This window comes from Spinacia oleracea, chromosome 2 (genome assembly GCF_020520425.1).
Source record: "Spinacia oleracea cultivar Varoflay chromosome 2, BTI_SOV_V1, whole genome shotgun sequence".
Taxonomy (NCBI): domain Eukaryota; kingdom Viridiplantae; phylum Streptophyta; class Magnoliopsida; order Caryophyllales; family Amaranthaceae; genus Spinacia; species Spinacia oleracea.
The window spans coordinates 97943850-97955706 of NC_079488.1; the positions used below are offsets into that span (position 1 = coordinate 97943850).

General features: G+C 32.3%; 1 protein-coding gene across 1 annotated transcript; it reads left to right on the forward strand.

The window, feature by feature from the left end:
* Positions 1 to 3926: 3926 nt before the first annotated feature.
* On the forward strand, positions 3927 to 6102 carry LOC110787952 (60S ribosomal protein L36-1-like). The gene is made up of 4 exons (XM_021992589.2): positions 3927 to 4071; positions 5338 to 5442; positions 5592 to 5791; positions 5893 to 6102. Exons 2-4 carry the CDS (start codon positions 5341 to 5343, stop codon positions 5921 to 5923), a joined length of 333 nt encoding a protein of 110 aa, XP_021848281.1. The 5' UTR covers positions 3927 to 4071; positions 5338 to 5340; the 3' UTR covers positions 5924 to 6102.
* The last annotated feature ends 5755 nt before the right edge of the window (positions 6103 to 11857 follow it).

Genomic DNA, 11857 nt, shown 5'->3' on the forward strand with positions numbered 1-11857 from the left:
TGACAGTAACAATAATAATAATGACAATAATGACAATAATGATAATAATAATAATAGTAATAATAATAATAATAATAATAATAATAAAATTAATAAATAACAACCGGAAATAAAATTTTCGAAAATATATGCTATTGGAATGTTCAGTAAATTCCAATAAATAACACAAATTATAGTAATACTTAGTATGAAAAATGATTTTGATGATTTTAGAGAGAGAAAAATAATTTTTGAAAGTGTGTCAAAATATAGCAAATTTGGTCTCTATTTATAGATCTTGAAATTTTATGACCGTTGGTATAATTTTTTATTATTATTATTAATTATTTACGGCAAAATTAGCCATAAACAAAAATGTAGCCGTTTATATAAACAAATGAATTTTTAATCAACTAAGTGACACATGGCAAGCGTGGAGTGGACCACCCGGTGCCATGCAGTTGATGTTTGTTTCAGTTTTGGACTTTTGTGAAATTTGTCCGTTGGAAACTTGATTTTTGCTCCTTGTTTCACGTGCTTTCAGCAATTTCCAAGTGAACATTGTCAGTGTGGGCCTCATTAATTTCGGCGAGCAAAACAGCAATTCACCATGCCTCGCGTGTAATTTTTGTTTTCCCCGTGAGCAGTTTGACGTCTCCGCATTGATGTGGTCTGTTAATTTTTTTTCCTCACCCTTTTTTGCTCGTGAGCAAAATTTCTCCCCATTGATGGGAGTGCTCTAAATACCAAAAAAATCCTTAAATTTATTAAAATAAGATGAAAGTGGGGTAGTGGATGAATTATTTATTATAGTAAAAAGATGATGTGGGTAAGTGTGGTGACCACAAGAAAAAGAGAAATATTAATATAATTGAAATTGGGGACCAAAACATGTCAAAAAAAGAAAGGTGTATCTCTTTTTAAAATACGGTCGTTTAAGGAAAGTGTGTTTCTTTCTAAAATACAGAGGGAGTATTTTTAGTGATAAATTTTTTTCATTTTAATAAAAATTATTTTTTTCAAAATCACTAATAATGTATAAAATTAATCATTTAACCATTAAAATGTTTATCTATAAAAAAAATAACATAATAAAAATGTTAACCAAAACATAGTAAAAGTTACAAAAAACTAGATAAAAGTTATAAAAAACTGGATAAAAGTTACAAAAAAATGGATAAAAGTACTTTGATGTACGATAAATTTATTGTACACCTTATATGTGCGAGTCTGCAATAACTTTTAGAAAAAGTATCGTACCACTAATATGTCCTTAGTAAGGATAAATCCAACTCTCTCAAAGTTTAAAATTTAATCCAACTTCAGAACCCAAGTCGAAAGTAATGGGAACCTTGCCGAGATAGTGATTAGGACAGTAGGTGTCATATCATTACCCGTAAGGATAGAGGGACACACCGATGGCAGGAAAATGAATGTGGGACTTCCTGATTGTCAAATATCTAACGACATACAATGTCATCTTGGGGCGTCCTACATTAAACAAAATCAAGACAGTAGATCAATCGTACCGCAACACGTGGCACCCTCCATGATGTCATGCATTCTAAATATATTACAAACCTTGTAAGTGAATTAAAGGTAAGAATGACCCAGATAATAAAAGGCCCAAACAATAAGAGGCCCACTGAAGTCCTTCATCTCCATACCTGCTAAGGACACATGTATTCATCTAAGAAGTTAACCAATCAGATAACTAAGATTTTGGAACAAATCCCTAAGCTCTAGCCTTTTAAATAGTCCAAATATCAAGGTGAAAGAACAACAAAAACATAATCACCGACCTTAATTATTATGCTCTAACTTCTCTCTAAGAATAATTTCTCTCTCTATCAAATATTTACTTAGGCATCGGAGAGAATATTCCTATGGAAATATTCTTGTTTTATAGGTTGTAAGAAGATTGTGCCAGCACATACCCGATACTTCCGTGGAAAAGGTGACACGTTAGCACCAACGAAAGTTCCCACATCATTATTTATTATGGCTATTGACTGATTTTCTTTTTTTCTTTTTTATTGTATTTAATACTTGTTGTTAATATAATTTATGGCTAGTAAGGGCATGTTAGTGTTTTTTATAGGGGGTCGGGACAATAAAAGTGTATATACTAAAATAACCCCATGTGTTCCCTTATGGAATAGATCACATGTTTGGATTTTTATCCCCGTTTTTAATTTATATTGGCCTTGTGGCAAACAACGGTTAGCTGTAGCGGTTCGTATTAGCTGGTTTGACTAGTGGTTTGTATTAGATGGTTTGACTAGAGGTTTGCAACAACGGTTTAAATAAAAGTGTTTGGCAAGTAGCAGTTAGTTGTTAGCTGGTCAATTGCATAAGTGACCAAAAAGGACATTGTTACATTTAATTTTGGTGATATTTTTTTATTCAATAATTAAATGTATAAGTCGAATTCATTAGATAAAAAAGTACTTATTAAACGTAAAAGGCATCAAAATTCACAATGATTTGAAATTATAATGTTTTAAAACATCAATAATAGAACAAGTAGAAAACTATTTAAATGCTTTGTGATAAAAAAATTAGTTTAAATTTATATTTTAAAATAACGCCCATCATTTATTATCCAATGCATTACAGATTAAAACAAATGCAAACAAATGTACGTATACATTATACCCACCACCATTTATTGCCCCACACCTCTTTTTTTCATCTCTGCTTAGAATCTCCATAACTACCTAAACCAAACCTCAAATACCACCATTCCACCAATTACCACCAGTCTACCTTCGTCATTTTCATGTCCAACGAAAAACTCATGAAAATTAGCAATTTTTCAATTTAAATCTCGATAATGAGATTCGATCCTACATCACTTTCAAAACCTGTTCTTCTAATTTTTCTTCAATTCATTTATGAGGTGACAATACCAAGACCAATCAAGATCTTGCATAAGTCTTGGATCTCTCAATTAAGACATGCATGCTTATTTTTAACCAACTTTTTTTTACAATCTAAGATGAAGAAGATGGAGAAATTCGCTTCATTTTTAGACCAAAAAACAATTTGAATTTGTGATGGAGTAAATAAAGAATAAAGTTGAAAAATGTGCTTCCATTTTTTTTTAATAAGAAATGGATGGAATATTGAAGGAGGGAACTGGATGGCAAATGGAGGAAAATGATAACAAGATAATAATGGAGAAGGGATAGGAACGTGGCAAAGGGATACTCAACTTTGGGGAATAGCGGTAATTTCACATCTCACTCAAATGTGAAACTACTAAATGGAACAAGCATTTTTCAAATTAGCGTTTCGGTGTGAAAACGCTATTTTAAACTCACAACCAAACACTCAAATTAGCGGTTTGAGCCAGTCAAACTTCTAATAGTGTCCAAACCGCTAAAAGCTCACCAACCCTCTCACAACCAAATAGAGCCATTGTCTTTGTATTTTTTTTACAGGGAAGAACAATATCTTAAAATCAGTCGTACGATATCTATAATATTGTTTAAAAGCACATTTTTATTGATTAAAAGCACATTTTTACAAACATAAAACGCAACCCGTTTTAAAAGCACATATTGTTACTCCGTAAATTTTTCTTGAGGGGAAAAAGCACATATTGTTAAGTCCAACACAATCACTAAAATAAAAAGAACATTGAAAAAACGCATGTGCTTTTAAACAGTAAAAATGTGCTTTTAAATTGTAAAAATGTGTTTTTAAATTGCAAAACTATGCTTTTAACAGGAAAAATATATTTTTAAATTGAAATTATGTACTTTTAAAGCGTAAAAATGTTTTTTTAACCCGGTTGCATGTAGAGCTACATACACACCTTCTACCAATTAATGTTGGCATGAGTGATTAAGGGTTTCTTGCTCTTTAACTAAGGTTTCGGGTTCGAACCTTGAGTATGAAATTTTTTTCAAGTGAAAGGATGCTACCCATCCATCGAGGTACCCATGCAAACTTACGCGAAAGATTAGTCTCAACCGAAAAACCACACACACCTTCTAATTTGTGGTTTTAAAACCCTAATTCATACATTTGACGGCTCTTCCTCTCACTCATTCCCCGAAAACCCTTCAGACTTCTCACTCTCAGGTAATCTCTCTCCTTCGTCCCCGAGAATTTTCAATTCATTTGGTTTTAATCGGTTAATTCTTGTATGATACCTGCTCGAATATGCTTGATTGAATTGTAAATTTTCTGCATTTTTTCACCGTTATTTTGATTGTATTTTGAAACTTTGATTTATTGATAACCCTAATATTTGGTATCAGATTTAATTGATGAATGTTTGCTTTCAATTTGAAATGTTTTTTGAGCTCAAATATATTGAACTTCGAGCTATTGATTGATTTCCCCCCTCGCATGTCTGAATTTATGAATTAATCTGGAAGATTTCTGTATGAGTATGATTAGGTAGTGTAAGAAATGTTTTGAATCTTTTAGCATCGATACTTCATGAGATATGGCGTTTTAACGTCTGTACTTTATGCTTAGAAACTAGGGGTTTTCATAAATTTGTTTAGTATTGTGAATGTCAGAATAGGAAAATGGAGCCTTTTTTGTTTTATCAAAGGATTGGTTTTTCTATTAGGCGTTCTATGATCTTGTATTTATGATTCATTCGATGAGGCATTGTAATGTCGGCTTCCGTTGTATGAACTGTTATTTAAGTTCCTGGTCCGTCTCTTTAAACCCTAGTGATAATCGGTTGTTTGCTGTAAACTGAGGTCTTTGCAGTTTGGAATTCAAGCTTGAAACTTGAAACCACTTGTGTAATTATAGGAGTAACTTTTGAAATGATCTATTAAAAGGTGATATAAGTTAATTACGTATTGTGGTGGTGGTGTGTTATCTTATAAACATTGTAAAATGGACTGTTTTTGGGTGCTAATCTGCTAGTTTCTTTATATTTTGGGTGCCTTATTTAAAATCATGTGTGAGCATTTTCATGGAAACCGTTGATATACTTGCTGTTTGAATGACTGTGTTTCTTGTCTTCTAGTTTGCTTGCAATCCTGAAATGGTACTTGACATTTAGTCTGGAGGTTGGGAACTTGTTTTAGGTTTTATGCAATTTGAATGTTGTTTCGGTCGCGAATGTGTCTGGCATTGTTGTAGTTGTAGGTTTCTGATCTCCATTCCGTTGCTTGTGGTTTTACTTGAATTTAGTTAATTGGATATCCTTCTAATAAAACTGATTTTGATATGTTCATGGCGCTAACATACTAACTTGTATGCTTCTGATTTCAATTATGGATTTGGCAGTACTGAGCGTGTTTCACATGTTGTGTTATTGTTCATTTGTTGAATATCTATTCTTTTAGTTAGTTGATTATCATTTGGTGTGGTTGTTTTCAGGTAATGGCTCCCAAACCACCAAGCTCGGGTCTTTTTGTTGGCCTCAACAAAGGTCACATTGTCACCAAGAAGGAGTTGGCTCCAAGGCCATCTGACAGGAAAGGGGTGCGTTGTGTTTTTATATCCAGTATCTGTACACTGGAATCTGTAATTCTAATTTTAGTCTCAAGGAGTGACAAAATTCCTTCATTCTGGACCTTAAATGTTCAGACATTATATATTGCATGTTGACTGATGTATTACTTGGTCTGCAGAAAACAAGTAAGAGGGTTCTTTTCGTGAGGAGTCTCATCAGAGAGGTTGCTGGTTTTGCTCCCTATGAGAAGAGAATCACTGAGTTGTTGAAGGTTGGTAAGGACAAGCGTGCATTGAAGGTGGCCAAGCGAAAGCTCGGAACACACAAGAGGGCAAAGAAGAAGAGAGAGGAGATGTCAAATGTTCTCAGGAAGATGAGGTATATTTATCACTGCTAATTCTTCCGTCGTCCCGGATGATTATATTATATTATGATCTGACTGTTTTGATTAACCATTCTTCATTGTTTTTTATTGGCAGATCTGCTGGTGGTGCCGAGAAGAAGAAGTGATCTGTTGTGCAAGAGTTTAATTTTGTCTAAACATTTTAGTTTGTGGTAGTGAGACTTTTTTTAGCTTCACAAAAGTTGAGAAGTTGAATTAAAATTTTGATGACTTATGGTTTATGAATGTCCTACTAGTTCACCATTAATGAGTGAGAAATGGTAGCTCTGCTGGATAATTCTTCTTATTCCTCTCTTTCTTCATTTACTCCGTATTGCTGTTTGGTGTGCTCTATTGTTTGAATGCGGGGAAACAAATCGTATTGCTGTTTGCTGTGCTGTATTGCTGTTAATTCATTTACTCAGTTTGATCTTTGAGTCTTCCCATTTTAGTAGAAAGATTGTTTAAATGCAGAATTGGGAAGTTATTAGCCGAGAAAACAATAGGGTAGATACCATAATTTGCCAAAAATAACCTTTTAAAACCATGTTTTTGTGAGAAATAACCTTTTAATTTTTTTTTTTTTTGCGAAAACAGACCTTAAAGTAAAATTAATTTGCGAGAGACGGCCTTTTTGTGTTTTCAGGCGTTGATCAAAGAATTTCTGGTTTGACAATTTCAATGAAAAATCCAATGAAAAATCTTTGCATACAATTTCTAATAACCGATGTAGAAAATTTTATAATAATTTAGCTTTGACAATCTGTTATATTAGCTTTTGTGCCCGTTCAATGAACGGGCAGTTATATAGTGGTTGTTAAGGCAGTGTTAAAGTAGCGGTTGATATTATAAAATAAAAATAAAAGTTAGAATATTATTTATAACTTTATTATAAATTTGTCAAACGCTACCCGTTACCTTAAACGCTACTAATTTTAACGTTTGACAAAAGCTACCCAACCGCTAACCGCGACCTAAATCGCTACTTTACCAAACACTTACAAATTTTACAAGCAGCGTCTTGACTAGGTCAAAAGACTCAAAACGCTACCCGCTACCTCAAACGCTACCGCCGAACACACCCTAAATAGTATTTTTAAGTGCTAATTTTGTTGAGGGTTTTGATTTTTAGTAGGAATATATGATTATGTAGAGGTGAATTAAAAGTTGACAAAATATATAAATTAGATGGTGAATTAACATTGAGTATTAAAGAGGAAGATGAGGTGGAAGAGGTTATATGAATTAAATGGTGAATTAATGTTGAATGAGAAAGATGAAGTAAAAGATGTGTTGAAGCTATAAAATATTTCATATAACAAACAACAAAAGGAAAAATTGAAAAAAATAACAAATTAGTGGATGAAAGATGGAGATGACACATGTCATATAATAATATATGGTCTTCCTTTTTAAATACTACTAGGTATAGATTATACTAGCAAGTACTTGTGTCATATAATGAATGCGGATATGCACAACGAAAATTAACTATTGATTTAATGTATTTAACAATGTCGTCTCAAGCATTTTACATGCCATTTGTTTAGTACGAAGCCTATACTTAATTTTAAATATCAAAAATAACTTTTGTAACATTCTCATTATCGTAATATTTTTATACGGAACACGAATAATAATTTATTCGCTCATATTATTGAAATCTTAAGAGCATGTTGATTGAAATTTTGACCTAATAATATCGTTATCAACTATGTCCAAAATCATAAGATCTAGATGATTATGTTTCCCTATTATTAATATGTTTGCATTAAAAAAATATTATTTATATATTAATATAAATGATTGCAATATCACTTTAAAATTTTGTGCAAAATAAAATTTATATATGTAAGTGGTGAATCACACTTGATGATGGGCCGAGTTTGAATTTTAGATTGGTCTGACGACTAAGTTAAACGTAGATGATTGACTAATGTTGACTAACAAAAAGAGATTTTTGGTGGATGGGTATAAGGATAACGTGTACCCATTTTGGTGATCGGGGCGCATTTGAATGGATCGGATATGAGAACACTCACCCAATCCTAATTATGTATGTAACTTTTAAATAATTTTTTCAATATTATAGCTAATACATTAAGTTTTGAATTTTTGATATTTTGTAATAAACTTATGTCAATACATTAAAATTTAGTTGAAAGGAAAATTGGAATATTTATCGAATATAGAGATTCCAGATTGTTAGTGGAGCGGGTTTTTTTGGAAGATCTCCATGTGCATCCTCCCCAAGTGGGCGGCGAGGAAGAAAGTTTGTTTGACGGGGTTAAAAAATGTATTCGTTGCGGGTGAAAGAGCGATGATGGATTTTAGATTGGACCCGCCCGAGTCTCTAACCCTTCATCTGATTGATTATTATTATATAAAAAAAGTACTATTAATTTCAATATTATAATGTTTTGTTTATTTACTCAATAACACTAATTAGATAGACGAATTTTCAGAGGCTCTATAATAGAATTTTAAAATTCAAAACTCTCTTACCAAAAAAAAAAAATCGAGTCTAGGCGTACGTGGGTGTGGATACACGGGAAGGGAGGTGATGATGCGGGGATGCATTTTATTTTGTACCTCTCGAATTGGTTGGGAGGGGTGGTATCGTTCCTATCGGGGATGAAGATTAGAATTGTATATGTAGGCGGGTGTGGGTGTGCTGGCTCTGCCCCGCCTAGTCCTCAAAGTCATCTCTAACTCAATAAAGTAAATGGTCTAGATAGGTAATAAGTGACCGGGTAATGAGATTGACGGGGTAACTGTGCGAGTATTAAGTGGGTATTACTATCGAAGTGAAGGACATGTGAGATTATTTTATGCTTGACACAAGTGGTAAATGAGAATGAAAATAATTTTATCAATGTACCTTTATTTATTTTAATTGTTTTAATAAATAAGACACCAAATGAGCAATAACAAATTTATCCATCATTAATTATTTTTAATTTGGAGAATATCGATAAACTCTATTTTGATGATAAATTCTCCATCATACAAATTTATATTTATAGATTGTAAGGGTACTATACTACTAATTGCAATATTCCTTTAGCAAAACTTGTGAAACGAGATTTTTTAAGGGAATAAATACTTGAAATAAAAACATAAATAAAAGTGATTTTGAATATAAAAGGTAATTAATGATATTGCTGCATTAAAATCAAACACATATGTCCGACCAAGCTAACTTTATGGAGTAGTAAGAGAGCTTATAAAGTTATTTTTAATCTCATCCAAACAACCCAAATTTTTGACTGTATAGGTATGCATACAATTCTGCATGTATGTGAACTTCAACTGCTTCATTTTAGCATTTTAAGTCTTCATTTTTAGAGCATGTACATTGGGGCTTTTAGAGTGGCTCTCCAAGTAGCTCTCCAACAAGAACTATCTCTTGGCCAACATTGGGGCTCTTGAGTGGTTCTTGAGGGGCTCTTGAGTAGCTCTTCATGGAGAGCTACTTCAAGGTAGCTCTTGCCCAAGAGCCCTTCAAGAGTTGATTCTTGTTGAAAAGTGGGAGTAACTTTGAAAATTGGATAGTAACTTTGGTTAAAAACACAATTAATTGTGGACCACCAAATGGTAAAAATAATAATGGAGAGCTCATTTGAGGAACCAACCAATGTTGGGTGTTTTTAAGAATGAATTCTTGAGTGTGTCTTGTAGAGAGATAGTGGTAGAGAGAGGGGAGAGTCCTCCAAGAGCTCTTTTGAAGAGCCAACCAATGTACATGCTCTTAATGCATTATTCTGTTTCCTCTTTTTAATTTTTTTTTTATCACGCTTGTTTTCCAAAAAAAAAATCTCATTAGTTGAGTAAGCTGCAAGCACACATAAGGAACAAACAAATAGACATTTAAAGTAATTTAATGCTTCTGATTGAACATTATCTTTTATAAATTGAACAATCATTAACAACCCAAAAATTAAACATGTCATTTATTTTCTATCTGATTCCTCTATTTTAGTTGTTGCTGCCTATTTTCTCGTTCTATATGCTTCTAATTTTTTGGCTTCCACTTTTTTCGCTACACCGGTCTCTTTTTCTATTTGCTTCCTTATTTGCAGATTCATTTCTTGTTGTTTTTGCCTTCAATTCTTCTTCAATTCTTGTAGCCTCTCTTAATACCACATCTTCCATTTCTAAATCGATTTTTTTCTTTTGTTGGCGCATTCACATTAACCTTTTCCTTCCTGCAGGAAAATCATAATGTTGTTAGTTGAACATTATTCTTTATAAGTTGAACATAAGACTTGAGAAACAGAACATCACACAAAAGTGTTCTTATTTATGAACATACCATAGTTTTATAAGTTGAATTTAGTTGAACATGATTCTTTAAAAGTTGAACATGAGACTTGAGAAACTGCACATCACACAAAAGTGTTCTTATTTGTGAACATTATCTTTTATAAATTGAACATCATCTTTTATAAGTTGAACATGATGAGTTATAAACTGAACATGACAATATTTAGACAGTGCCAAATTTGATATTTTAGTAAAGAATAATGAACCCATGCTTATAAAATCTGAACATGATCTTTTAGTAAAGAATAATAACATCTGTTTTAAAAAATGCTTTTGACTCGTTGTTTGGTGGTATACTGCTTTCTTATTAATGATGTTGCTTGCCTTTTAGTTGAACATGATTCCGTATAAGTTGAACATAAGACTTGAGAAACCGAACATCAAACAAAGTGTTGAAGATATCATAGTTTTATAAGTTAAATTTAGTTGTACACAATTCTTTATAAGTTGAACATGAGACTTGGGAAACTGAACATCACACAAAATATTGATTATTGAACATATATTAGTTTTATAAGTTAAATTTGTTGAACATGATTTTGTATAAATTGAATATAAGACTTGAGAAACTGATCATCACACAAAAGTGTCTTATTTATGAACATATCGATCATAGTTTTATAAGTTGAATTTAGTTGAACATTATTCTTTATAAGTTGAACATGAGAGTTGAAGAACTGAACATCACACAAAAGTGTTATTATTTGTGAACATCATCTTTTATAAGTTGAACATGATAAATTATTAATTGAACATAATTAATTCATAATTAATATTCAACAATAACTACCACAACCACCAAGAATAACAATCCCAACCACAATACCAACAACAACAACAATATCAAGTTACCAAATGTAGTTCATTCTACAATTCTGAACATCGAACTTTATAAATTAAACATTCACGGTGATAGATCTAAAATCGCAGCATAAAAAAAATGAACATCTACATATATTAATTTGAACATCTCCAACCACGAAATCAATTAACCGATAATATGTACTTCGTATATTAATATTACAATTAAATTTAGTGACGAAACTAGCAAATTATTAAACACGAATTCGCAGCAAATGAACATCGAATAACTGCAAATTAAAGATGGATTTACAAAGGAAACTCACGAGTAAAGAGAGGAGGGAGATATTCGACGGATCCCATCAAAAATTCGCCAATATCAATCAGAAATTTGACAGATCCGACCAGAAATTCGACAAATCAAACCAGAAAATCGACCAATCTGACCAGAAAATCGACAGATTCGAGCAGAAATTCGACGGATCCAACCAGAAATTCGCCGAAATCGCATGAGTAACTGCCTCCGTGAAATCCATCAGAGTGAAATTGGAGGTTTAAGGAGAGAGAAATATGTACTTTAACGAGAGAAAATGGGATTTGATGAGAGAGAAAATGGTGAGAGATTAGAGGAGAGAAAAATAGATATGTTATATATAATGTAGTGTGTTTTAGCTTATATGCATCTAGAAATAGATGCAGACCTATGCAACCATTAATTATTAATCCAAACAAGGTACGCAAATGTCTACCCCTAATGCACCCTTAATGCACATTGGATTCACCCCTGATTAAATGTTCGAAGACATCTAATAAATTTAATGATTAGCATGCATCTTGCGTAAGCCCTTCCCGCACAAATCAAGAAATAGTCTAAATTTCAACCAACATTCCCTTGCCTTGATGGATTAAACATCAAGTTCTAGCGGTACCAAGGT

Bases quoted from the DNA above. Each gene is read 5' to 3' on its own strand.
- LOC110787952 (XM_021992589.2), top strand. From the start codon at position 5,341: ATGGCTCCCAAACCACCAAGCTCGGGTCTTTTTGTTGGCCTCAACAAA. The intron at 5,443-5,591 runs GTGCGTTGTGTT...CTTGGTCTGCAG, and splicing joins GGCCATCTGACAGGAAAGGG to AAAACAAGTAAGAGGGTTCT. The intron at 5,792-5,892 runs GTATATTTATCA...TTTTATTGGCAG, and splicing joins AATGTTCTCAGGAAGATGAG to ATCTGCTGGTGGTGCCGAGA.